The 27,303-nt window shown below is 46.9% G+C and overlaps 5 protein-coding genes across 6 annotated transcripts; all 5 read left to right on the forward strand.

Annotated features, from left to right (window-relative positions):
• The first annotated feature begins 3,397 nt into the window (after positions 1-3,397).
• On the forward strand, positions 3,398-5,353 carry LOC112881260 (putative FBD-associated F-box protein At5g56390). The gene is made up of 3 exons (XM_025945936.1): positions 3,398-4,315; positions 4,733-4,912; positions 5,027-5,353. Exons 1-3 carry the CDS (start codon positions 3,398-3,400, stop codon positions 5,351-5,353), a joined length of 1,425 nt encoding a protein of 474 aa, XP_025801721.1.
• A 1,193-nt stretch (positions 5,354-6,546) lies between these two features.
• Positions 6,547-9,503, forward strand: LOC112881829. Of its 2 annotated transcripts, none has more exons than XM_025946710.1 (3): positions 6,547-7,569; positions 8,481-8,670; positions 8,788-9,503. In XM_025946710.1, exons 1-2 carry the CDS (start codon positions 6,616-6,618, stop codon positions 8,556-8,558), a joined length of 1,032 nt encoding a protein of 343 aa, XP_025802495.1. In that variant the 5' UTR covers positions 6,547-6,615; the 3' UTR covers positions 8,559-8,670; positions 8,788-9,503. The 2 variants fall into 2 exon arrangements, with proteins under 2 accessions (XP_025802495.1, XP_025802496.1); XM_025946711.1 differs by having other exon boundaries at positions 8,510-8,670.
• A 1,946-nt stretch (positions 9,504-11,449) lies between these two features.
• LOC112883632 lies at positions 11,450-12,517 on the forward strand. The gene is made up of 3 exons (XM_025948970.1): positions 11,450-11,879; positions 11,974-12,141; positions 12,355-12,517. Exons 1-3 carry the CDS (start codon positions 11,655-11,657, stop codon positions 12,466-12,468), a joined length of 507 nt encoding a protein of 168 aa, XP_025804755.1. The 5' UTR covers positions 11,450-11,654; the 3' UTR covers positions 12,469-12,517.
• A 9,281-nt stretch (positions 12,518-21,798) lies between these two features.
• Positions 21,799-25,367, forward strand: LOC112881261 (F-box/LRR-repeat protein 25-like). The gene is made up of 3 exons (XM_025945937.1): positions 21,799-22,749; positions 25,146-25,196; positions 25,314-25,367. Exons 1-3 carry the CDS (start codon positions 21,799-21,801, stop codon positions 25,365-25,367), a joined length of 1,056 nt encoding a protein of 351 aa, XP_025801722.1.
• Positions 25,368-26,007: 640 nt separating this feature from the next.
• On the forward strand, positions 26,008-26,649 carry LOC112881262 (FBD-associated F-box protein At5g22730-like). Its single transcript, XM_025945938.1, has one exon. The coding sequence runs from the start codon at positions 26,008-26,010 to the stop codon at positions 26,647-26,649; it is 642 nt and encodes a 213-aa protein (XP_025801723.1).
• Positions 26,650-27,303: the final 654 nt, after the last annotated feature.

Raw genomic sequence — 27,303 nt, forward strand, 5'->3', positions numbered from 1 at the left:
TCAAGAAGCCAGCGTACTTGCAAGATAATATTGCACTATACTTCTCGTGGACAACAAATCGAATATAAATTAATTAGTCCTGTAAAGTGTAGTTTTCTGATTCTTGATTTGGTGAATGCTGTGGGGTGTCCCAACCCAATACAGTAACAGATGGTACACGACAAGTTTCCGTTTACACGGCACTATTTTTTTTTAATAACATACTAGCAAACATACCATGAATGCCTTCCTGATGAGATTGATATACTTTGCAATAGGTGACAGGCCTTTTTGCTTTTGGTTATAACAGGCTTCCGTTTATTCTTCTCAGGAGCATGTGCCTTGGCTGTGATCTTGCGTTGTGTTCAATCTAGCTAGGGCTAGCTGCAGTCTGCACAAGTCAATATTTTGACCTTTGCCATCAGTTTGTAACTTCGAATTGCAGTCGATGATGTTGGCTACATTACTGTTGGAGGCAATAAGATGATGAAACATTATTAGTGCTATGCATCTTTGCTTTTGAGTCGAAACCACTTTAATTTGGAGAAATTCAGCTAAACTGAACTGTCCGTCCACTCCTCAAAATATGCCTTGGCACTGAAACCGTGGAAAAGTAAACGTTTTCGCTGCATCTGCTTTCTGCACTGGTGGTTTCTGTGTTCTAACCGCACCCGTTTCAGTTGCAGACTAGGTCCCCATCCAGGTTTGGGGCCTCTTCGTTGCATTGCTGCTGGTTGGAGCACATGAGCAGAGTGGCAGATGCACCCTCTAATGCCTGACGAGCGCTGTTCGATCTGATGCAATCCTAAGAAATGCTAGCTGCTGATACGAGCCGCTTGTATGACGTAACAAAGGAAAGACATGTTGTACTCGTTGCGATGGCCTTCTATGCGACATTCTGATGTGTATGTGCGTGGTTTATGCGTTGGAGGACTTGGGTATCAGTAATGTGACGAGGGGTGACGTCGATAACAGTAGGATGGTTTCAACAGCTGGGGATGTTGAATATCCTGTTTTTTTATTGAGGGGATAAATCAAATTGTGTTGATAGTTGAGGGTTTAAAAGTACTTTTTTCTAATACTAGTGGAGATGTACGTGCTCCAGGCACGTATTTAATAATAATTATTTAAAAATAATTGGATTACATAAAGACTATTAAAAATTTAATCTATTTATTAGTATATCGTAGCAACACAATCTAATCTAATACAAGCTAATTGAATTTCTTATTCCTTAATTACAAAACCAGTTGAACATCAGCATGATTATATGAAATCAGTGGATGAATTCTTATATTCCTTATAGATTAGTAAAGGAATTAGTGAATCAAATCAAATATGGAAATAACTGATGAAATACATGGGATATTCATTGGACGCATTCACTCAAAATGCATATATATTATTAGGATATTACTATGCTAAAAAAGAGTGACAAGGAAGGGATGAAACATTCCTTACATCACCGTGATAGCTGCAAAAAGATTTGCTGCAAAAGATTGAAAATATTAAAAAAAATTGCCTTTGGGGGTAAGGGCCCACCGTGCTCGACCCGCAACGAACCCACAAACTGGCCTAGCGCAAGGAGCTCGACGGGCTCAGACCCACACCATCATCATCAGGCATGGCAAACGTATCACAAATGGTGTCTCAAGTATGCGAATTTCGAAATTTCGAAAGAGAAAAACCACGCTTAAAAGTTGGTCTCGCTCGCCTTGTGCTAAAAAAGAATAAATCCTAAAACCAAATTTCTGCATTTTCCTATTTAAGGAGTAAATTAAACATTACATAACATATCATGTTTAAGGGCAAAGTGTGCATCAATTTTGCTAATTCATAAATTACTGCATTTTTAGGAAAAGAAATCAAGAACCTATGATTTCAATCCCAATAACCTATTAAGAAAAATTAGGCAATTCTTATAATTTTTTGAGGAACCGGTCAAGAACTGAAAGAAGAAGAAAAAATGAAACAATCCACGAAATGCTTAGCCCAGTGGGAGTCAGACACATAGATGCTCGAGGGGGGAGGCCATGCTCTGCTTATACTTTATTAGGGGAAGAATTAAATTCACAAATTTCTACGGTACAAAAAAGATTAATAACAATTTTCTTTGACGAACCACCAAGAACTAAGATGGGAGGGAGACAAACCTGCAGGTGCTCGATGGAAGAGGGTCATGCTCTGCTGGATCCTTTTGGCCGGCATCGTTCACATCCTTGTGCTGGTGGATCAGCTCCCAGAGAAGAAGTCCTGCCATTTGCTCACGGTTGCAAGATAAATTAGAAGCCGGACGAATGAGCGTTGGTGCCGACGACCATGCAACGTGAGACGTTAGGAGGGGCAGGGAGAATGGGGAACACCGGCGATGACCAGGGAAATGCGTATGATGTGGGACGTCGGTGACCTAAGATATGATTGCAACACCCTGATGAATAACATCTCCTGTCTAAAAATAACATAAAACTGCTATTCACAACAACATTGCAACATGGGTAGGAGGCATACCTTGACATTGGATGCGACATCTTGTTGCTCTTTGTGGCAACAGATGCTTGCCGTAGCTTTAACCCCCTTTCGATCGGCGGAGAGGTCATGTCTTGGAAGAAGAAATCAGATGGTAGTAGCAATAGGGTGACTGATTAATTTTAGAGGTGTATGGCTTTATAGGTATGGTGATGGAAGGTAGAGAGATATTATACTTTTGGAAAGGCTTCTTGCGGCAATCAGAGCACCTCCAATTAGCTCCTTGATTGATATATAAGCATATCTTGATTTAGTATGGAAAGAATTTATACTGCTTAATTTATGCCCCTCCATTTATACTACTCTATTTTCTATTTATCTGTATGAGTGATTGATAAGTAAGGAAAGAAATATTTATAAGTCGAGACTTTTTGCATAACAGAAAAAATATGCGGGGATCAATTTTCTTAATTAATTGTGCGTCTTGATGTTACAATTAGCCTCTTGATTGATTGATAGGGATATCTTGATTTATTTAGTAGAAAAAATTTATACTATTTAATTTATGCTCATCCATTTATACTACTCTATTCCTATTTATGCATAAGGAAATAAATATGTGGGGATCTATTTTCTCGCTTAACTGTGCGCTTGAGGGTGCTCCATGCGCCGGGTGGTTACGTAGAAGGTTTTGGTGTATAAGGTATTAGAATTTTGGCAGAAATATTTTAGAAATATCAATTTTATGGGTCTCTACACTTTCTGTCAAACCTCTTGCGCTGGTAAGTGGGATCCCTATAAGAGATACAGTGAGCCTAATTTTGATGAGAAAGGATTTTAATTATTTTAACTGAACGGACAAGCCCAAGCCCAATCTAGAGGAGAAAATCCTACCGCTTGCTCAACGCCTCTTCTTCTCAACATCTCCTTCCGCCGCCGCAACAAAACCCTAATGGCGGCTGCCGGCCATGACCGCATCAGCGGCCTCTGCGACGACCTCCTGGTCACAATCCTCGTCGGCCTGCACTCCGCAGCAGAAGCCGCGCGGACCAGCGTCCTGTCACGCCGATGGCGCCGCGTCTGGACCAAGATCCCGGAGCTCATCTTCCTCGACGATTCCTCCTCACCGGACGCCGTCGACTCCGCCCTCGCCGCGTACTCCGCACCCGAGATGGACAGGTTCGCCGTCGGCCTCACCGACATGTCGCGGCCCGTCTGCGCCGCCCGCGCCGCGTCGTGGCTGCGGTTCGCCGCGGCGCGCGCGCCGAGAGAGGTCCACGTCTTGCTGCCCTGCAAGGAACCCCCGCCGCTGCCGGAGGACGACGTGGAGGAGGAGCTCGAGGTGCCGATCCTCGAGAGAACCCTTTGGCTCAACGCCAAGTTCGTGTACTGCTTCCGGATCCGGCTGCCACCCGCTGGCGCCGGCGCCTTCGCGGAGCTGCGCATCCTGAGCGTGACCCTGTGCCGTGTGAGCGGCGGCGATCTCAGCCGCGTCGTATCCATGCAATGCCCATGCCTGTTGGCGCTCGAGCTCGCGATGCTGGACGTCGACGGTGACGTCTCCATCCGCTCCGGCACGCTCGAGCGCCTCGCGCTGCGTGCCGTCGGGGTTGGGAACCGGCTCTACGTTGCCGCCCCGAGCCTGGAGTGGCTGCAAGTCCACGGATGCGATTACGCGGAAGCCCGCATCGCTGCCCCGATGCTGACGGAGGTGGAGTGGGATGACGGCTACGATCCGGCTCGGCACCGCTTCATCGGGACCGGTCGCTGTCTCGACAGGCTGGCGGTGACGCAGTCGTCTCAGATGCCGCCACTGCTGGAGAGGTTTGATGCTGCGGATGAACTGAGCCTCCATCTCTTCATTCCACCAGTGAGTCTCGTGTTATTTCTGCAGCTGAAGCTTAATATTTGACATGACACGCATGTGCCTATCCTATTCCTTAACTTTTTAACAGTTTGTCACTTTAAAGCTAATACGAATTGAGCTTAATCACTTATTACAAGATCTGTTAGTCACTTTGGAAGCTCATGCTACGTACGTTTGTAATTATGGCTAGAAGATTTTCATACTCCCTTGATGACACTATTTTCCCAGTGATATGCAGGAAGCACAAGTACGATTTTAACAGTTTTCTCAAGGACAATTACTCTTCACTTCTTCTTTTACATTGGAAGCTATGTGAAAACTCAAGTCTGACGTAGATTATAGTAGTAGTTGAGCATATACGCATTGTTCTCTTTGACCATGACATATTTTTATCCACTCTTTTCTATCTGGTTGATACAGTTCCCCAATGCTTACCCTATATTCTTGGAGAATACAAGGAAGCTTCCCAAGTGCAAGGCTCTTACAGTGGGGCTAAAAGTAGTTGCACATTCAATTAAGTCAAGCTTGCTTCATCTCCTCAAGCAATGCGGTAGCATTACTAAGTTGGAGATTGAGTTGATCCACCATAGTGCACCAAAAGTAAGCTTGCTTTGCTTTAATACCAACTACGTATTCATTTGCTGGATGTAATATATTGGTTCTTTATAATAAGTTGATCACACATCATGCAAACCTTTTAATTTTTTTAATCAGGTGTCTCTATGCGAATATTTACGTTGCCCTTGTGTTCAACAAGAGATGATGAAGATGACAGACAATGTCGCCCTAGATTTGCTTGAGGAGGTAGAATTCCATTTCTTTACAGGATCCGATGAAGATGTTGACTTGGTGAAGCTGTTGTTCATGTGCAAGAAGACACTTAAAAAGATGGTGATCAATGTGGCTGATGATGTAGCTATAAGCGATGAAGTACATGAGAAGATCAAGAGCTTCTCACACCTTAGCACCACACTTGAGATCGGTGGCCCTTCGTCACATAAGAGGGATGTCTGCCTGTGCAAAGAGCATGACTGGTATTAGATGAGTCTGCCAGCAGTTTGTCTTGTGAGAAAATCTAACGAGTCTGAACTCTGAACTATATATACTTAGTTTAGCGTTAATAGTTAGTCTTGAATGTTCCTTGCCAGGATGATAATGAATATCTTCAACAATCAGCAACACTTGTTGTTTTTTTATAAATCATACGAGGGCCAAACATATCTCGAAAAGATCTCGCAACATGTGTTTTCATTGTGATAAATTTCATCACCATATAAGATGTAGGTACTAACGCCCCTATCACATTCAACGTTCCTTGTCCTATAATAATCGTATTACATGCTGAAGGTTTGTTTGAAGAGCATTTTGTTGCTGCTGCAGGTGTCTCAGGATTTGTTGCTTTATTTGCTTTCGCACAATGCCAAACATTTTTCTTCAAACCATGCCTAAGGTGTTGTTAGCAATATATTCACCACACATGAGCCACCGTTTGACAAAGGAACAAAGGTACGAGTCAATAACAAGTTGGACACCGGGATGGAAAAATCTAGCTAGCCACAGTTGTGGGAACACAACCAAATACATGTTTAAAAAACTATGGCATGTCTAAGATTTGACAGATAACATTTAGCTAAGATTATAATAAGACCTACAGAAAAATACTAAGGGGGTATCTAGGTTTGTTTGTGTTGTTAAACTTACAACTCCTTAAGTATTCTTATAGGCTCTATCATAATCTAAAGTACGAGTGACAATAATTAGTCAAATTATATATGTACAAAAGGTGCATCACCATGTTTATATTTTATATGACATTGATTTTGTATTAGTTGTTGGTATATTGTAAGAATTTGATGATCAAAACATCCTACTAAGCGCTTTAATATTCTGATTTTATATTTTGGGGCAACTAGGTTAACGGAGATTGATTTGTAAATTTTTCAGGAATTGATACCAAAACCTAAAAATTGGACTTGGATCCCATTCTCCGATAGGTTTTTTTTAGACAAAAGCTTGGTGTGATCGTCTGATTTGCAATTTGTTTTTAAAAAATATTTACCACAAAACTAGAATACAAAAAATCTGCTATACTTGCTCCAAAGAAAAAAAATATGCCATACTCGTTTCAAAGAAAAAAATAAATCCGCCGTACATTTTCTCGCAACGGAGTGGTACGAGCTTGAATTCGAATCCCCCAAAATCCCAAATGCAAGGAATCCTGTCGCAATAATGCAACAGCCATCCCTACCTGCCTTTCCCACGCCCTCCTCGCATCCATTAGATCCGAGCCACCGTGGGCGCAGATGGCCGCGGCCCTTGCCGACCGCCGCCTCCGCCATCGGCACGGGGCGGACCGCATCAGCGAACTCCCCAACGATCTCCTCCACCAGATCCTGCACCGCGTCACCTCCACCCCCGCAGCGGCGCTCACCAGAGTCCTCTCCCGCCGCTGGCGCCGCCTCTGGGCCGACCTCACCGAGCTCCGCCTCGACTCCGTCCTCGCGCCGGTCCCGGGCATCGGCACCGACGACGGCGCGCTCGACGCCTGCTGCGTGCCGACCGTGACCCGCCTCAGCGTGTTCCTGGACCACCTGCCGCCCTGGGACAGCGGCCTTTCGGCCGACCGCGTCGCCCCCTGGCTGCGCTTCGCCTCGTGGCGCGTCGCGGGGGACCTCTGCATCCTGCTGCCACCAGCGGCGACGGGCGGCGCGGTGGTGGTGGAGGAGGATCTGCGTCTCCCCGTGTGCGAGAGGGTCACGGAGATCACGCTGTGGCTCGGGTACCGCTTCCGGCTCCGGATGCCGGCGGCCGGCATGTTCGCGGTGCTGACCTACGTGAACATACGCGACGCACGCATGGACAGCCGCGAGCTGGAGGAATTCGTGTCCTGCGGGTGCCCGCGCCTGGAGGAGCTCGCCGTTCGGCTGCCCCCGTTCCTCACCGAGTCCGTCGTCTGCATCCGCTCGGACTCGCTAAGACGGCTGGACTTCCACATCAAGAACACGCGGCGGCTGGAGGTTGCCGCCCCAGGTCTCGAGCGGCTGTCCATGTCGAACGCCGACAAGGCTTACATAACCGCGCCGGAGTTAGGGGAGATCGCTTGGGAGGACGACACATTCAAACCGCTTAGACACCAGTTTACTGAGACCGGGCGTCATCTCCGGCGGCTGGTGCTCACGTTGAGTTCAACGACGGCAGAGCTACTACAGCGGTTCGACACTGTCGATCAGCTGATAGTAGATATCTTGATTCCACATGTGAGTCTTCAATTCTTTTGTGGATTAGTCACCCATGCACAATCTTCTTTAGGTCCTGCAAATGGATACAGTACATGAGAAATACTGCAATAGATAAGTTCTCAAAATGTAGATTGAAAGTTCTCAACAATTTAAGCAACATTTTACATTTTACTAATGTTCGGGGAAAGCTTTCAACTAGATTTTTAATCCTGAACAGTAAAGTGCGACTATAGATAAAAAATGACTTCACTGCAATTCCCGACAAGTAAAATGAACTTCCTATATGCAAATATTTACTTCCAAACAGGGCAAGTCCTACTTATAACATGGACACTGCTGAAACTTGCATCAAACTTCCCACCAGTTCCCTTTTGAACTGTGTATATTAAGAACTGGCCTCCCCTGGGTCCTTGGCCTCCCCTAGGTCCCTCTTTTGATTTATCTTGCCGTTGGATTGCTTGAAATTAACAAAATCCACTTTTCATACTGCTAAAAACTAAGGTTCCGAGATCAAAATTCTTGTAGCTAAAATGATATTTTCCTTATTGAATTGGGAACAACAAATTCTCAATTGACTTCACTTGCTAGGGTGCAAAGATAAACTTTCTACATGCAAAATTTAACTTTCAAACATACCAGATTATAGCTGAATTTGCATCCAACTTTCCACCAGTTCCCCTTAGAAGCTTTTATGTTTAGAAATTTCGTCCTCTGTTTCATCTTCTTGCTATACCTTCCTGCTGGATCTACTGAAATTAACAAATTCGATTTTGCTGCTAAAACATGAGGCTCTGAAATAAAGATTGCAGCAGACTGACATGCTGCTTGTTGCTTAAAATTTGAAAACCTTATTGTACAAAAGGTTATGATTCAGAAAACTTATGACGTCACAGCAAAATCCTGGATTAGTCTTGCCTTTTTTTTGACAGATTCACACATGTGGTTTTGGCGGGGGCAGATGGTTACAAGAGCTTCTTGGAGAATGTGGACATGCTTCCCTGTTGTGATGTCTTGGTGGTAAAATCAACAAGTACTTCCCATAGTTCCATACCATGTTTGCTGCATCTCCTCAGGAGTTCCACTGGTGTAAAGAAGTTTGTGGTTTACTTGGAATTCATGGTAACATCTGTTTAATTTCAATCAAGATTCTCCGTTATTCTATAGCACTTAAGACATTGAATAATCTGTGACAATGGTATGGTTTAATGTTATAGGCTGTGCATATTTGCTTTTCAGGTGAATGGTCTATGCAGATTATTGGACTGCCCATGTGATTCTCCAAAGAGCTGCAGGACCGGTGATATCAACCTATATTTACTGGATGAGGTAGAGATCAATCTGATATCAGACGAAGTATCCTCAGATGCCCAAGCTGAATTTGTGGAGCTGCTACTCGGATGCAACGCGCCGGTGCTCAAAAAGGTGGTCATCAACGTGTCGTGCACCTGCCCTTTCATAAGGGAGGATATGTGCGAGAAGATCTGCAAAATTTGTGTCCTGAGTAACAAGTTTGAATTCAGTGTCGTTCGCGTGAGAGATGAGTGGGAGGAATCCTGCTCCGCTGTGGTGATAAACATCAGTGCAAGGCGCTACTTAGCTGTAGAGCTGACAACCTTTGCCGATTTGCTTGAACATGAGATAAGCCATGTGGAGTGAAGAAAACTAGTTCATTACTTCATTTGACTTTCTGACCAGGTCTATGTGCTAATTCACTGATTATAATGAGGCAACCTTCTGGTAACTGAGGCAAATCGCTGGAGACTTTGATCAGGTTGTGCCTGCCACTACTTGTTTCTCTTCAGTTGTTGCCTTGTTGGTTGTCTGCGTTTTCATGATTTTTTTGTTGAATCCTCGGCCATCGATCGAAGTAATTGTACATATGTTCGCAGTGGTTGAACTTTTAAGGTAGGGTTGCTGTAAGTTATGTATGGGAGCCCACATTAATGGTTTAACTTGCTGATGGATCACAATTTGCCCACCAGGTAATTTTTGCGTTACTCCCCACCCCAGGTCTTGGATGATGAGTACACTAGTGGTGCTGATTTCCTTTGGTGAAGTCAATCCTTTTCTGAATGGGCAATTTAACTTTTGGCCATGGTTGCAGCCAATTGGTACGAAAGAGTTAACTGGTTAGTCCCGTCGGTTAATTGATTGACCGTTTGAATAGCAACTGGTACAGACAGTTGGTGATGAAAGAGCTTTCATAAGGTGAGGAACAAAGGAGCATACACGTTAATCATACTGTCTTTGGTTCAACTTTTAGCTGCGTTTGCGGTTCATAGCAATGCAACGAGAAGATATGGATTTCGATGTCGATGGCACTTACAATAGCAGTGCAGATCAGGAATCATTCGATATAAAGACGGGCAACTAAAACTAATCACTCCATTGCAGGGATGTTCAGGAAGCTAAAGCTGCAGCAACTGCGCGGGAGTCGAAAGCTAACCATCGAGAAGATTGCAAGGAAAAGTTGTGAACGAATTCGTGCATCTATGTTCCAAATTGTATCAGGAGTCTTGGTTTGTAAGAACGTTGTTTATCTTTAATAAACCTCACTCTTTTGCAAAAAAAAATTTATTTACAATGCACGACAAACTTAGATAATTTTTTGTACATCTCTGATGGATATTATCTGCTGATCAGGTGATAATCTCACTGATAAAGTGATAACTCAATTCTCAGAACACCGGTATAACTCAATTCTCAGAACACTGGTATACTTGTTTGTTAGACGTACGGAAACAACAGGTGTGGAAAGAGAAGAACAGAGAAACAGGGAAGCTCCAGATAATTCAACTCGTCATCACCTATTCACCTTGGGGCCAGTTTACTTGCGGCGACGGTCAATATGGCTTCCTGGGATACCTGCGAGAGCACAGCTCACTGGTGGAAGGTGGTAGATGCTTTGACTGGACTGTCACCGAAGACGATGCGATCACTTTTGTTGCTCGTTTCCTGGAAGATTTGGAATGAGAGGAATGAAAGAATCATCCGACACAAAGAGTCCTCAATCCAAATGTTGCTTGCAAAAATCAAGGAGGAAGTTCGTGCCTGGTGCTTGGCGGGAGCTAAGTGTTTGAGTGATTTATGGCCAGGAGATTAGGCTAGACCTCAACTTTTTGCTCTTTTTTAGGCCTTGTTGTTTTATTCTCATTCTCCTATATTAATATAAGAACGGCAAGGACGTGCCTCTTTCTTTTTTTCACCTTGGGCCTTGGCCCACGACACGGTCAAACCAAGGCACAAGCCATCGTGTTGGTCCTCATCAGATCAATCCTCTTAGTCATAGCCACCGACTCAGAGTCGTCTCATGACGGCGTCGCTCTCAAGTCTCATCAGAACAGCCGTTAAAACGGACCTAGTTCACCGCGCGGTCCGATCATGGAGTCCGGCAGGGGCCTCTGAGGCGGAACGGACCGCATCAGCGGCCTCCCCGACGACCTCCTCCACGACCTCTTCCGCCTCCGGTGCATCAAGGCCGCCGCGCCCACCGGCGTCCTCTCCCGCCGGTGGCGCGGCGTCTGGACCCGCCTCCCCGATCTATACCTCTGGAACCTGCGCCCGGTCCTCCCGGCCTCGTGCGTCACCATCGTCGACGGGGCCCTCGCGGCCTGCGCCGCGCCGACCCTCCGCCGCCTCGTCATCCGCGTCAACGACTTGAACCTGCTGCGGGAGGGCGTCATGGCCGCCCACGTCGCCCCGTGGCTCCGCTTCGCCTCCGGCCGCGTCGCTGGGGAGCTCTACCTCTGGCTGCCGACGATGGACACGGACGTGCAAGCGACCGGGAGACATGACCTCGACCTCACCTGCCCGTCTTCGCGGCGACGAGGAGCATCCAGATCCGCCTCAGGAGGGACTTCCGGCTGCGACCGCCCGTTGCCGGCGGCGCGTTCGCGGCTCTGACGTGCCTAGGGATCTACAACGGCGTGATGGACGGCCGGGAGCTGGGGGCCCTCGTGTCGTCCTCGCAGTGCCCGTGCCTGTAGGAGCTCAGCCTGGACATCAGGCTGGCCGCCGCATCCGACGTCTCCATCTGCTCCGACTCGCTCAAGCGGCTGTTCTTTCGCGTCGAGAACAGCCGCAGGCTAGTCGTCGCCGCCCCAATGCTCCTGCAGATCTGTGTGTCCAGGACCTTGGACTTGGAGGCACGCATTGCCGCGCCGAATCTAGCCGATGTCGACCTCAGAGACGACATGGGCCGGTACGAGATTGCCGAGGCAGGGCGCCATCTCCAGCGGCTGGTGGTCAATCTGCGATTCCCAGTGCCAGCAATCCTGCGCCGGTTCGATACCATCGGAGAGCTCATCGTTCGTCTCTTAATTCAATCGGTGCGTTTTTTTTGTAAAAAGTTAGATTGGTGCTCTATATCTAAAGTATGATTTCTGTGTGTTAATGTTGTGTGTGTGTGTGTGTGTGTGTCAGGGAAGAGAAGGATACAACACTTTCATTAAGGAGGTGAGGGGTCTCGATTGTGAAACCTTGGTGCTACGTTCAATGTGGACTGTGCACCAATTTGAACCGAGCATGTTGCATCTCCTGAGGATATGCAATGGCCTAAAGAAGTTCGTAGTAACTTTGAGATGCAGCGAGGTAATAATAAAATTTAAGGACTTTTTATGGTAAAATTTATGAAGATGTACTAGTATATCGGTGGTTAGGATTAACACTTGATATTTGCAATAAGTTTTAGTCGCACTCGGTTTATTAGTTACAAGATAAATCTTCAACCAGTATAATTTCTTGCATGTCGTCTAAATTATTTTTTTAAAACTTGCTTTCAGTTGATTTTTGCCTGTACATCAGATTGCCCTCGTACTTGGCCGGAGAGTTACAGAAATGATAACATTTCACTTGATTCACTTGAAGAGCTGGAAATCAATGGCTTCACTGGGAAAGACCATCAGCTGGACAGTGTGAACCTGCTGGTTGGACGCAATGCGCCGTTGCTCAAAGGAGTAGTCTTTCGTTTACCACCCCGTGATTTTCTCAAATGTTCGAATATTATACGGGACAAGATCCGTGGCATGCTTCCTCCGGGTCTAGAGCTGTGGGCATGCTTGGAGAACCGGAAATCCTTTGGAATCCTAGATGAGTTGAACCTTTACGCGTGAAATTTTTCAAAAACTGTTTTTGCATGACATGTTTCCGTGCGGTTTGAGAATTGCGGATTCAGGGATGCAAAACGTGAGGACCATCGTTGCTGTTTGTGTGCTCTTGGATGGTCACCGGTTGCTCTCTGATGATTCGAAGTCCATATGTTCAAGATAGTACTGTTAGGTTGATCTCCTAAACCCCCTCGGAGTCCCAACTTGCCCTCTCGCGCGCCCTGATCGGGGGCGTACCAGCACGGTCAAGCTGGTGGGCCCCCGTCGCACCGCGCCATATAAAAGGAGGTGGGGGCCAGCGGCACACGGCACGAGGATCGCCGCCGCCGCCGCCACCCCACCGACACAGTGAAACCCTAACCAATCTAGTCGAGCGCGGTCAGCGACGGGAAGCATCACCGCCGGCCACCTCGACGCTCCCTGCCTCGACCCGAACCCGTACACGCGCCCTCGACTCCGGCCACCGCTCCGCGAATGCCTACGGCTGGACTGCACCGAGCTCCTGCACTACACCACCAATGGCGGGCACGTCGGCTTCCGCTTCCGCCCTAGGGCACGAGGGTATGCCGTGCTTCCTCTCTCTCTCAATCTCTCTGTGACTCGATTTTGTCAATAGCAAAGGAGCACTTCTAATCTAATCACGCATTAGCCGATCCAAAGTAGTTGACAATGGTATCAGTCGCCTTAAGCTAGCTGCGTTGATTAGAACTTGGAAGATCAAGAAGAAAAGCACCCCTTAAAAGATCCCAGAAAGATTCCCAGAGCACAACCCCGAATGCCTAACCCTAACCCTAACCCTAGAACATACACAGAAAAGGGGCGGCGGCACAGGAGGACTTACCTGGTTTTCACGGTGCGCCGCCTAGATCCTGCGAGGCCTTGGGCCCCGCGAGGACAGAGTTCGCGCGAGCTGCCTTCGGGCTGCTCGCCGGGCACCACGGAGAAGCCGCTCGACGGCGGCGCGCCCACCCAGCGGTGGACGCGCACGCCGGCGAGGGGACTCGCCGTGGCGCCACCCGCTTGAACGCCGCCGGACGCCGGATTGCTCTCGCTCGCTCGCTCGGGCAGAGGAAGACGAAGGCGCCGGGGATCGGGGAGGGGAAATGGATTAGGGTTTGGGAGAGCGAACGGCGACGGGTTTTGTTTCCCCGAAATCGACGCGTAGCCGTCGATCTTGATCGTGCGGCTGCGGTCGTCCAGAGCGTGACCGGGCCTCTTTTGGCCCAGGCGGGGAGGGGAATGCGCGGCCCGGGCCCAGGTTGCCTTGGCCCGAGCGCGAGCGCCCGCGCGGGGGGTGCGCGGGGGGGTCGCGGGCCGGCCGTTAGCAGGCCGCGCGCGTATGCGCGCGCGCGATGAGCCCGTTTTTCCAGCTGGGCCGCGCGCGAGTGAGTGGGCCGGCTGAGCCACTTGCAACAGAGAGCACAGTGCGTTATTTCAATTTTCCAGAATCATTTTTCCAATAGAATTTGATTGAATTTGATACATTTCAAATTCAAACTTGAATGAACTTTGATGCACTGTTTATAAAAGACAAATTTAGACACTTTTTGATAGAATTACAGTTTGCCGCTGCAAAGATTAAATATTTTTATATGCTTTTGATTACTTGTCTTGTAATTTAAATTTGAACCAACGGAATAATTTAAATTCTTCAAGGCAAATAGATATTTTTTCTGAGTTGTAATATTATTATCTTTTGACCAACGTTAACAAGTGATAATATTGCAATTTTACTGAATTACCCTTTATAGATATTTTTCATGTATTATCTCTATTTATGCCCAACGGTATTCTAGATTTAATACAAAAAGAGATTATGCCTCAATTTTAATAGATAATTTTTTTATGTATTAATTCTAATTCTGCCCAACGGTGTTTTAGTTTTAATACACAAGGTTATTGCATATTTTAATTTATGACCAACGTCGTATTTATACATATGCAATAAATTTTATTTGACCTTAATTTAATGTTTTCACCACTTAAGGATGTTTTTCAGGAGGAGTATCAATGATGTTTTCCATCAACGATATTCCAATATTAAAGGGAGATAATTACAATGAATGGTACAGAAAGCTGGAACTCTATTTCATCATGGGTGAATTAGATTGGGTCCTGGCTACACCGACTACTACAGAGCCTATGCTTCCTGAAAGGGAGGACACAGACACAGATGCTTCTTGGAAGCAAACAGAGCTTGCTTATAAGAAAGCAAAAGCAGAATATGAGAGGCTGTATGCAAAATGGCTCCCTGCCAACAAGAAATGTTTGGCAGTGGTAAAGAATACGATTGAGCCTGCAATTATGGGCTCAATCCCAGATTGTGCCACCGTCATTGAGTATCTTGAAAAATTAAAGAACCAGTACACTGGTTCTTTAAAGACTTATGCAACCCAGTTGATCAAACAACTGGTTTCAGAGAGATACAATGGCGGTGGCATAAGGGAACATATCCATCGCATGGTCAACCAGAATAACAAGCTAAAGTTATTGGACCTTGCCTTTAAGGAGGATCACATTGTCCATCTGGTTTTTGCTTCGTTGCCAAAAGAATTTGACACTTTTGTTGTCAATTACAACACCCAACCACAAACTTGGGACATTGAAAAGACCATTGCAATGTATGTTCAGGAGGAGGAAAGGATAAGATCCACCACTGGCGGATCTTTAAACTATGTAAACAAGAAGAAAAATACCAACTTCAAGGGTAATTTTTTGTCCTCCTCCAAAGGTAAAAGCTCTCAACAACACAGACCGCAGCAGGGACAGGCTCTAGTAGATAAAGATCAGTGTCTCTACTGCAAAGAGAGGGGTCACTACAAGAAAAACTGTCACAAATATTTAAAGATGATTATGGAGAAAAGAGGTGAGAACGTTATTTCATTTGTAAATGAATCCTTGTATATAGAATATTCAAAATCTACTTGGTGGATTGATTCAGGAGCAACTGTTCATGTTGCAAATTCTTTACAGGGATTCCATTCGACGAGAACCACTCAAAGAAGCGAAAAGCAAGTTAGAGTGGCAAATGGAGATCAGGCAGACGTTGAAGCAGTAGGAGACGTTCATTTGGAACTCGACTCTGGCTTCGTTATAGTCCTTAGAGATGTTTTATTTGTTCCTTCTTTACACAGAAACTTAATTAGTGTGTCTCGCCTGGATACAGATGGTTATTCTTGTCTATTTGGAGATGGGAAATGTTTGATCGAATGTAATGATACAGTAATTTCCACTGCATTTAGAAAGAATGATCTTTATTTGATATCGTTACGCGAAAGTGTTAATTCCGTATGCGATAACAGTGCGAATGTATCATCGCCTACACTCGCAAATAGAAAACGTAAGAGAACTCACGATACGTCGTCAAAATTATGGCACTGTCGTTTAGGCCATATTTCGAGGGGGAGAATAGAAAGATTAATTAAAAATGAAATTCTTCCTCCATTAGAGTTCTCTGACTTAGAACAATGCATTGAATGCATAAAAGGCAAATTCGTTAAGAAAATAAAGAAAAATACTAACAGGAGCACAGGTGTATTAGAAATAATCCACACAGATATCTGTGGTCCGTTTAATGTAAAGAGTGTGGATGGTTATGACTCGTTCATAACATTCACAGACGATTATTCCCGTTATGGATACATATATCCGATTAAAGAAAGATCGGAGGCTTTGGATAAATTTAAAATATTCAAGGCCGAAGTAGAAAATCAACACAATTTAAAGATTAAAATCGTAAGATCCGATCGTGGAGGGGAATACTACGGTCGACATACCCAATATGGCCAAGTTCCAGGATCTTTTGCGAAGTTCCTAATGGAACAAGGCATAGTAGCCCAGTACTCGATGCCGGGCGAGCCTCAGCAGAACGGAGTGGCTGAAAGACGCAATCGCACCCTAATGGACATGGTGCGAAGCATGATCAGTTACTCTACGTTGCCAGTGAGTTTATGGATGGAGGCACTGAAAACCGCCATTCACATTCTCAACAGAGTTCCAAGTAAATCGGTGCCAAAAACGCCGTATGAAATGTGGACAGGAAGAGTACCCTTACTGAATCACCTGCGGGTGTGGGGGAGCCCTGCTGAGGCAAAAGTGTTTAACCCAACTATTGCAAAACTAGATCCGAGAACGGTATCTTGCCATTTTATTGGCTATCCAGAAAGGTCAAAGGGTTTTCGTTTCTACTGCCCAGACAGATCGACGAAATTTGTAGAAACGAGGCATGCAGTTTTTCTTGAGGATCAAATGATCCGGGGGAGCGGCACAGCAAGGAAAATTGATCTTGAGGAGAAGAGGGTGTATACACCCAATCCCGTGATTCAGGAATCCTTTTTCCAGCTGCCCGTTGTGTCTGCACCGCCGGTGCAAGTCACTGCGATGCCGACACCTGTGATGACTCCTTCTGTGGTGACGATGAATGAGGAAGAGGAACCCATTCATCAGGCTTCTGACGAGCCAGTTGCCGCACAAGAAGAGGAGCACCAGCAGCCCCAAATAGATGAGGCACCGCAGGCTCAGACTCACGGGAGACCTCAAAGAATAAGAAAGCGCGCTATTTCTAACGACTATGAAGTCTATAATAGCGAAGAAATTCAAATGGAGGATGATCCCACTTCATTTGAAGAAGCCATGAGAAGTGAACATTCGTCGAAATGGCTTGACACTATGGAAGACAAAATAAAATCGATGAGTACCAACAAAGTGTGGGACCTAGAGGAGATTCCTAAATGAGCCAAAATAGTAGGCTGCAAATGGGTCTTCAAAACCAAATATGACTCCCAAGGGAACATAGATAAGTTTAAAGCACGACTCGTGGCAAAAGGATACAAACAAAGAGAAGGAATTAATTACAACGAAACGTTTTCCCCAGTCTCTTGTAAAGATTCTTTCAGAATCATAATGGGTCTTGTAGCTCATTACGATCTAGAATTACATCAGATGGATGTGAAGACAGCATTCCTTAACGGGGACTTAGATGAAACCGTCTACATGGCACAGCCGAAAGGTTTTGTCGTGGAAGGCAAAGAAAAAAATTAGGATGCCGTCTGAGGAAATCGATTTATGGGCTAAAACAAGCTTCAAGACAGTGGTACTTGAAGTTTGATAAGACAATAAAAGAATTCGGGTTTAAAGAAAATGTCGAGGACAATTGCGTTTACGCAAAGTTCAAGAATGGAAAGTACGTCTTCCTAATTTTGTATGTGGACGATATTCTACTGGCAAGTAGTGATATTAGTCTGCTGCTAGAAACGAAAAAGTTTTTATCCTCGCATTTCGAGATGAAAGATCTCGGTGAAGCAAGATTCGTCCTAGGAATCGAGATTCACCGAGACAGATTGAAAGGGGTATTAGGACTGTCGCAAAAGACATATATAGAAAAGGTCCTAAAGAAATTCAATATGCACAAATGCAGTGCCTCACCTGCGCCTATAGTTAAGGGCGACAGATATGGGGAATTTCAATGCCCCAAGACTCAATATGAGATCGATCAAATGAAAATGGTACCATATGCTTCCGCTGTGGGAAGTTTACAGTATGCACAAGTATGCACACGCCCTGACATAGCTTATGTTACCGGGTTGCTTGGCAGATTCCAGAGTAATCCAGGACCAGAACACTGAAAATTGGTAAAGAAAGTTCTGCGCTATTTGCAAGGAACAAAAGGCCTCATGTTAACGTACAGGAAAACAGAATCTCTGCGTATCGTAGGATACTCAGATTCAGATTACGCAGGAGATGACAGAAAATCCACGTCAGGATATATGTTCACCCTAGCCGGGGGAGCAATATCGTGGAAAAGTTGCAAACAAACCGTCACTACATCGTCCATAATGTATGCCGAGTTTGTTGCCTGTTATGAGGCTACAGGGCAGGTGAACTGGCTAAAGAAATTCGTACCCGGTCTGAGAGTGGTTGATAATATATCTAAACCATTACAGTTGTACTGCGATAACGAGCCCGCAGTAATGTACGCTCACAACAACAAGACAAGTGGTGCTGCCAAACACATAGATATAAAGTATTATGTTGTGAAAGATAAAGTCCGAGATCAGATCATTAATCTCGAGCACATAAGCACAGTGAAAATGCTTGCGGATCCGCTAACGAAAGGCTTACCACCCAACGTGTTCAAGGAACACGTAGCCGGGATGGGGCTAAGGGATAGCCTATGATCCTCGGACTACAAGGGCCCAAAAGGTTAAAGAATCGCTTTCTGAATAGAGGAGTATATTGTAGCTGTTGAATCTATCGGCGATTGACCGTGACGATAAAGCATGCTCTATGTACAAATCCATGAAGAAGCGAAAAAAGTAAAGGAAAGGAAAACACAGAGTGAGATCAAGGGGGATACTGTTAGGTTGATCTCCTAAACCTCCTCGGAGTCCCAACGGATCCGAGAGGGCCTTGCCCTCTCACGCGCCCTGATCGGGGGCGTACCAGCACGGTCAAGCTGGTGGGCCCCCGTCGCACTGCGCCATATAAAAGGAGGTGGGGGCCAGCGGCACACGGCACGAGGATCGCCGCCGCCGCCACCCCACCGACACAGTGAAACCCTAACCGATCTAGTCGAGCACGGTCAGCGACGGGAAGCATCACCGCCGGCCACCTCGACGCTCCCTGCCTCGACCCGAACCCGTACACGCGCCCTCGACTCCGGCCACCGCTCCGCGAACGCCTACGGCTGGACTGCACCGAGCTCCTGCACTACACCACCAATGGCGGGCACGTCGGCTTCCGCTTCCGCCCTAGGGCACGAGGGTATGCCGTGCTTCCTCTCTCTCTCAATCTCTCTGTGACTCGATTTTGTCAATAGCAAAGGAGCACTTCTAATCTAATCACGCATTAGCCGATCCAAAGTAGTTGATAAGTACGTCTCTGGCTGCAACCTAGTATAGCTTATGTATATGAATGATGTTATGTATAATCTTGCATCAATGGATTGTCATCAACTCATATTATATATATAATGATGCTGGTTTACATTCTGAATTTCATGTTAATTTTCTGGCCTTCGCGGACATATCACATATTCTTTTGTTGAGATACGTGGAGCTTGCCATGATCTATTTAGTTTCGTATATACGCCTTTTTTTCCTTTTGGAGGATACATTTTACCTGGGAGGCAATACATAATACATGAGCACTTGTTTTGTAGTAGAAACTTAACTAAAATATGAGTGCAAGTTAACTACATTGATTAATGTTTTTTAATTAGGGATAGATATGAAGAATAAGATTAAAAAAAAGTGCATTGGAGTTGTCACGGTAGGACATAACAGTTCGTACCAAGTAGTTAACCATCCATCCAACAATCAATTGACCTCTGAAAGTAATCCGTCACGCTCAGCTTAAGAGAAGAGGGTGAATTAGATAATTTTAAAATCTTAACAAACTGGTTAGCATAAAATATAAGCTAAAACATATTATCTAGATGTACAATTAGGGTTCAACTAATGTGAAAAATCTGTTTGCAGCCTATAGCCAATCCTAGCAAGATACTGCACTAAGAATATAAAGGCACACAGAATTGCAATAAGAAATGCGGAAGTTTAAAGAAAGAGGATGAGGGGAAGCAAACCCTCGACATGGAGATTTATCCCGTGGTATCAGTAGGCACAAAGCCACCACTAGTCCACGTTATCAAAGCACTCACTAGTATTACTTCCTGGTCACCGAGTCTCTTCAGAACTCTTCTTGACTCGCCACCAAGGCTCTCTTCAAGTCTTCGGTCACCTCAGTGCCATCTCCACTAAAGAGCTTCTCCATGACTCGCTAGCGAGCCACCAAGACTTCAAGGGGCCGGCACACCGAGATACAACTTGTGGTTCACTCAGGAACCAGCACACAAGGCAGCAACGTCTTGCTCTCTCACTCTTTCTAGAGCTAATCCTAGCACTAACATAAAGCTTGTGCTAAACCTAAGGATATGATTAATGAGCTCTTGAGTGGCTTCGAAAACTTCTTCAAAGTGTGGGTAGCTTCTCACGAACTCCAGCCACCTCAAATGACCCGGGGTGAGGTCTTATATAGGCTAGAGATCCATTCCTATCCGCTATATGCTTTTTCTCTGAAAAGCATAAAGCGTCGGTTAAATCGATCGCCACCGTTGGTTTAACCAGTCACACTCAGCCTGCCTACTAGCCATTAAACTCCAATTGCCATCCTCTGATGACGTCTTTGCACCGAGCAATGCACCGATGACCGTCGGTTTAACCGGTGCTGAAGACTTTATTTCAAAACCCTTCTGGCACCAAAATATGCGTACTGAGTAACCACGGCATGCTTGCACCGACGGCTTATTTTGCACCGTCGGTTTAACCGGTGCCTCTATCATTTCTTCACTTGATTGCCATATCATCTCCTCATTGCACTGACGCCTCCATTCTTACAGCGTCGGTCCAACCAGTGCAACTGGATTCTTCTTAACTTGATCATTATTTCTACTACCAATGCACCAACCGGTTACCTTCTAGGATCGTCAGTTTAGCCAGTCCTTTGAATATTTCTGCTACTTGTCCAAATCATCTCTGCGATCATTTGGAAATCCAAATATATGGTTTGGACTACAACTTAGGCATCTTGACTGCAACTTAGGCATCTTGACATCGATTTGGACCATCTTGTATATGGATTGGACTCCATCCATAGGATCTACAAACTTAAGCTCACAAGTTTGTTAGTCCCATTAACTATATTATCACGTAATCACCAAAATCACAAACATACCTTAATAATCATAGCTTAATGGAGTCGCGTTGCCTACGACCTTTAAAATCGCTAGAATAGCTCAGAAACAACCTTGGTTATTGATAAGTCATGATACTCTTATCATTAGGATCCTCGCTACGATAAATATCTTAGAGATATGGCAACGCATGCATCTGTTAACCAGTGGTCGTTTAGTTTTTAGCTCTGTCAATGATCTGAACAAATTGCTGCCAAATTTGATATAGTTTCTGTCGCTGTGTTCATCCAGGTAGTAGCAACAGGCGCGCGTGGTAGGCCCACCCACCCAGCCGCACGGCCCAGATTGCAGGCTCGCAGCCCATAGCCCTTGCCGTGATGACGCGACCCGCACGGCACCGGGACTATAATAAGTTGCAGATCGCGCATGATCCGCATCCCCACCGCAACGACCATGGCCACGGAGGAGGGCAGCGATGGCGGCGGCGTCGACCGCATCAGCAGACTCCCCGACGACCTCCTCCACGTCATCCTGATCCGCCTCCGCGACGCCGCGGCCGCCGCGCGCACCAGCGTCCTCTCCCGCCGCTGGCGTCGCGTCTGGGCTCACCTCCCCGAGCTCTCCTTCAGCTACCGCTACTCCGCCGCCGCCGGCGGCGGATGGGCGCACAGCCTCGTGGACGCCGCGCTGGCCGCGTACGCCGGGACGACCGTTAGGCTCCTCGAGATCGCCCTGCGCTGGGCTCCGTCCGCGCACGGCGTCTGCCCACTGATGCAGTTCGCCTCGCAGCGCGTCGCCGGCGAGCTCCGGCTGTCTCTGCAGGAGGGCTGGGGCGACTTCGTGCTCCCCCCCTGCAAGAGGGCCACGGCGATCACCCTCTGCGTCAAGGCGCGCACGCTGCGGTTCCCGCCGCAGCCCGCCCTGGGCACGTTCGCGGCGCTGGCCAGCCTGAGGATAATTAGAGCCCTCGTGGACGGCCGCGAGCTGGGAGACGTCCTGAACTCCCACTGCCCGCGCTTGAAGGAGCTCTTCCTGAAGCAGGTCGTCGTCCTGGGGAGCCGAGACCTAGCTCCTCCCGTCCTCTCCATTCGCTCCTATTCGCTAGAGCGGCTCGAGATGGACATGGACGTGGAATTCGACGCCGGTTTCCAGGTTATCGCCCCGAAGCTGAAGGTGTTTTCGTCCCCGAAGATCTTTGGCGAGGCTCACATCGTCGCGCCAAAGCTCCTGGAGGTGTGCTGGCATGGCCCGTACGACCCAGACCTGCATCATGTCCAAGAGGCCGGACGCCATCTGCAGCGCCTGGAGATTGCCAGGAACTGCTGGAACTCTCGGCATGCGGCGAAGCTGATGCACCGGTTTAACGCCGCCGACGAGTTGCAACTGACAGTCCAATTATGTCAGGTACGCTCGCTCTACGCATTATTTGTTTGCATGTAAAGGAACCAGTGAAAATACAAGTCATGGAACACTTGATCTCTTACAGCTAAATGATACTGTATGGTTTAATCCTTGATTACAAAATGAGTAACCACCAAACTGATCGATCTGAACCATTTGATCTAAACTATTTTGTAATGGGTTCGGCACAATAGGTTATGCATATACTATATCAGAACTCATGAAAGTAACCATCCTATATATCTAATTAATAAAAAGAAACCCAACCTTGACGCCTATGGTCTTGTGATTTCAGGGCATTCAGGGACGCAATGAATGTCTGGAGCTCATAAATAGTCTTTCCAAGTGCGAGGTTTTGGTGGTCGAATTCGTTGCGAGGCAGCATGCCATTAAGCCTGTAATGATACATCTTCTTAATAAATGTGCTGGGGTGAAAAAGATTGTGGTGCGCTGTTTGGCTTATCGCAAGGTAAGTATCAATTTTCTTTTGTGCAAATAAATGCCAATGTGTCTACAGATTGGTAACACCTTACCGGGAAACGATGCAAAGCATATAAATTATCTCATCGTATAACTATATAAGTGCGGGTAGTGGAGCTTCAGTTGACAAATTTACTTATAGTATCCTGTGAGCGCGGAAAAATATCATGCATGATTCATGGAGTGTCCATTTGTGATATAATGAAAAAAAACAGTTCTTGTCTTTTTTTAAGATGTGTCGTCACAGTAGAAGTGATATTTAACTTCTTGTCTTTTTTATGTTAATTATTCTTGTTTTATTTCAGGATCAATGCAAATGTAAATCGTGGGAATGCCAATGTGACTGGTCAAAGCAAAGTCATCATAAGATTGATGACGCTGCGTTGGGTTCGCTCGAGCTGGTAGAAATAAAGGAAAACATGGAGGCATGTCACAAGGTGGAGTTCGTCAAGCTGTTGTGTGAATATAGCGCAACCTTTCAGAAAAGGGTGACCATTGAAGTTACAGAAAACAGGCGCACTGAGTATATGCGTGAGACGATGCGCAGCATTCATGTTCCAAATGACAAAATTGTGGTCAATGTAAGGTGCACGTACGCAAGCTGGGGGACTTGAATGGATTCATGGCATGAGGCGGCAAATTAATTAGGATGGCCAAACTAATTAAGGAGAGTCAGTAGCCTTTACATTTGTTGCAGAAGATGAGAAGAGAGCGTGTTGCAATGACCTTTCCAGTGCCTTTTGTGCGTGTGTTGGCAAGGAAATTCGTTTCAGTGCATTTATGATTTTTAATTTATGTGCACTTCTCTTCTTTTTCCGAACGATTTGGTCTCTCTTATTTGTGCTGTGCCCTCTCTGACGGCCTCCACTGTATATCACCTGCGACATGGAAGGGAAGGCGTATTGTCCTCTCCCTGCACACTCTTGGAAGTTGGAAGAGCGCTTGACCTGTTGCTGAGATCACCCTGTACTGTAGGATGGGGCTCGTCGTAGGCTCTCCCTTTGCTCACTGGAACGATTCAATTCTTGTACACGTCCATCAGCATTTTCTAAGCAACCCATGTTCTTTGATAGTAACCAAAAGATGAAGCAGTCATGAGCGCAGCATCTGAAATGCATCTAGATTCTTTTCAACCGCCGTATCCCAATTCAGTGAAATCGCAACAGAAGGCAGAGTCATGCTTCACAGTTTCAGACTTCAGAGTTCAGAGCAAGTAAAGTTCAGACTTCCGAGTATGGATGAATGCATACCTGGAGGCGGCCGGTTCTTGCGGGGATATGGATATGGCGAGCAGAGCCGCCCGCTCGCGGTGGTCCAGCCTCAGCGAACTGTATCCTTTAGGCAGGCGGCACTGCGCTTCCTACCCGGCGCGGTCGCATGGCGCCGGCGCTGCTGCGGCAGAGATGTTGGGCCTCGACCCTTGGCGGGGGCCGGGAGACGAGCGCGGGTTGCTCTACGGGAGGGGTCTCGGTCTCCGGCGGCGGGCGGCGGCGCGAGCTCGCAGAACGCTGGATCGCTGAAGCGGCATATTTGCAAATAGACCCTTGGTTTGGATCGCGATTACGCGATCCGAATATTTACAAATAGCCCCCATGGTTTGGCGCGCTCTCTCTCTCTGCAGTCTCCCTTCGCCGACTCATCCTTAAGAGGTCCTCAGTTCCTCACGCGGACGGCCGCCGCCGCCGCCTTTGCCTTCCGTTCCGTCCCGACCCTAAGCCATGGCCTCACGCCACCCACTATCTCGCTCAGCCCCTACCAGATAGCACTCTTTTATCGCTAATTGAGTCTTCATCATCTTGACTTGGGCCTTTGGATGTAGGATGGAATCGAAACATTAGATGCAAGTCGGCGACATTGGAGATTACTCGATGGCTTTACACTTTACTTATGAACTGAACTCTGACGAAACTGAATGGAAGCTTAACTCTGACGACCTGAAAGAATTGCAGATGAAGGCTGCGTCTTCCCAGGTAACCTTCAGATGGAGGAAGATTCATCCATTGGATCAACCTCTGCATAGTGTGCAGGTTCACTGTTCCTGGGTATCAGTCGGTGTTCTAGAATGACTTTGCAAATTTGCCCAGCAGGTGCAGTTCTCCACTCGCGCTGTTTCTAGTCTTGACCAAATTGAGGAGACTTGATCAGTTCCAGTTTTGCATAATGAAAAGCACACACCGCACCTCCCTTCTCCACTGCAGAAACTTGTCACGAGGAGTCCAGCCTGCAGTATGGAAATGCTACTGTCAGCTATTTGCGTTGAGATGGTGAGACTTGCCCCGATCATTGGACAATCTTTTTCCTTCATATCGTGAAAATTGCATAATTTTATCACAGGTTCTCGAACAAAGATAAAATATGTATGAAAATTATAGCTGTCGAAAAGATCTACCACGTTATAGTTTATCACTTTTTTATTAATATCCTAGATGCCGAAATAATGTTCGGATCTATAAAAATATCTGCCAGCGTGGCTATCACCTTTCTAGCGAGCAAGATATACTAATTGAGCAGCCGGAGTCACGATGCAAGCGTACATAGATAGTATGCTCGAAAGGGTGACAAGGGACTAATTTTGGAACTTTTTGAAATAAACTATATGTTTTCCATATATATTAATTGAGCAGCCGGAGTCACGATGCAACCGTACAGAATCATGCACGGAGCAGCCAGCAACAGAGTCAAATTAGAACCGTGGGCAGATTGCATCGAAGCAACAGCTGAACTTGCCGCCCGCCGTGAGCTCGATCAGAATCAGACCGAAGCCACGACCAGCAGATCACCATGGCCACGGAAGGCGACGGGACGCCGGACCGCATCAGCGGCCTCTCCGACGACCTCCTCCACAGCATCCTGCTCCGCCTCGGCGCCACCCCCGAAGCCGCGCGCACCAGCGTCCTCGGCCGCCGCTGGCGACGCGTCTGGGCCGACCTCCCGGAGCTCACCCTCTCCTACGACCACGAATCGCCGTGGTCGTCCGAGCCGGTGTGCCGCCCCATCGACGCGGCTCTGGGCGCCTGCTCCGCGCCGGCCGTCGACCGCCTCGCGATCTCGCTGCCGCGCACCTGGACCCACTTCCCCATGTACCGCGTCGCTCGGTGGCTGCGCTTCGCGTCGCAGCGCCTCATAGGCGAGCTCCGCCTCTCGATGGCCCCCCACAACTACCACGACAGGAAAGCAATGGTGCTCCCGCCGTGTGCGAGGGCTACCTGTATCCGCCTCGACCTCTGCGGCAACACCCTGCGGTTCGAGCTGGCCTCCGGCGGGGCGTTCACGGCGCTGTCCACCCTGAGGATACAGCAGGGCTGCATGGACGGCCGTGAACTGGAAGACGTCGTGTCCTCTCGCTGCCCAGGTTTGAAGGAGCTCGCCCTGGGCTCCGTCTTCCTAGAAGGAGCTCCGAGCCTCTGCATACGGTCCGACTAGCTGGAGCACTTGGAGATCTTCGATGACCTGGGACTCCGTGATGATCGGCTCGAGGTCACCGCCCCGAAGCTCCGATCTTTGACCATAAGGTGCTGCTTGCCCGACGATACTCGCATCGTTGCGCCAATGCTCTCCGAGGTGTGCTGGGATGGATATCTCTACGACTACGACCCGAGCTGCCACCATCTTGTAGACGTCGGATGCCATCTCCGGAGGTTGGCGACCGAGACAAACTCGCCGGCAGCGGCGCTGATGAAGCTGTTCGACACCATCGAGGATCTGGACCTGACTGTCGACATTCCAGAGGTACTACTCACGTCCTTTTATTTTCTTTGGAACTGCTAAACAACTGTCGCATTTCTTCTTCTTCTTTTTCAATCATTCTTTTTTTACAATTTTTTTATAAGAATATTTTGTATTTGAATATATTTGTACAAGTAATTTGGTATGAATTATTTTTTGCGTATATAATTTTTTATTTGAATAAATTATATGACTTTTGATTTAGTTTAAACAATCGTGATTTGGACCTCATGTGATATGATTAGCAAGTTTACGGATCTGAATGTGCATTTTAAAAGTTTGGGAACCGGGATGACATCTAAACTAAGTTCGAGGACCAATGGTGCATTTTGCTCCAAGTTGGTAATACCC

The sequence above is a fragment of the Panicum hallii genome, chromosome 2 (assembly GCF_002211085.1).
Source record: "Panicum hallii strain FIL2 chromosome 2, PHallii_v3.1, whole genome shotgun sequence".
Taxonomy (NCBI): domain Eukaryota; kingdom Viridiplantae; phylum Streptophyta; class Magnoliopsida; order Poales; family Poaceae; genus Panicum; species Panicum hallii.

Bases quoted from the DNA above. Each gene is read 5' to 3' on its own strand.
- LOC112881260 (XM_025945936.1), top strand. From the start codon at position 3,398: ATGGCGGCTGCCGGCCATGACCGCATCAGCGGCCTCTGCGACGACCTC. The intron at 4,316-4,732 runs GTGAGTCTCGTG...TGGTTGATACAG, and splicing joins TCCATCTCTTCATTCCACCA to TTCCCCAATGCTTACCCTAT. The intron at 4,913-5,026 runs GTAAGCTTGCTT...TTTTTTAATCAG, and splicing joins TCCACCATAGTGCACCAAAA to GTGTCTCTATGCGAATATTT.
- LOC112881829 (XM_025946710.1), top strand. From the start codon at position 6,616: ATGGCCGCGGCCCTTGCCGACCGCCGCCTCCGCCATCGGCACGGGGCG. The intron at 7,570-8,480 runs GTGAGTCTTCAA...TTTTTTTGACAG, and splicing joins TAGATATCTTGATTCCACAT to ATTCACACATGTGGTTTTGG.
- LOC112883632 (XM_025948970.1), top strand. From the start codon at position 11,655: ATGCTCCTGCAGATCTGTGTGTCCAGGACCTTGGACTTGGAGGCACGC. The intron at 11,880-11,973 runs GTGCGTTTTTTT...TGTGTGTGTCAG, and splicing joins TTCGTCTCTTAATTCAATCG to GGAAGAGAAGGATACAACAC. The intron at 12,142-12,354 runs GTAATAATAAAA...CCTGTACATCAG, and splicing joins TAACTTTGAGATGCAGCGAG to ATTGCCCTCGTACTTGGCCG.
- LOC112881261 (XM_025945937.1), top strand. From the start codon at position 21,799: ATGGCCACGGAGGAGGGCAGCGATGGCGGCGGCGTCGACCGCATCAGC. The intron at 22,750-25,145 runs GTACGCTCGCTC...ACTGAATGGAAG, and splicing joins TGACAGTCCAATTATGTCAG to CTTAACTCTGACGACCTGAA. The intron at 25,197-25,313 runs GTAACCTTCAGA...TTTGCCCAGCAG, and splicing joins TGAAGGCTGCGTCTTCCCAG to GTGCAGTTCTCCACTCGCGC.
- LOC112881262 (XM_025945938.1), top strand. From the start codon at position 26,008: ATGGCCACGGAAGGCGACGGGACGCCGGACCGCATCAGCGGCCTCTCC.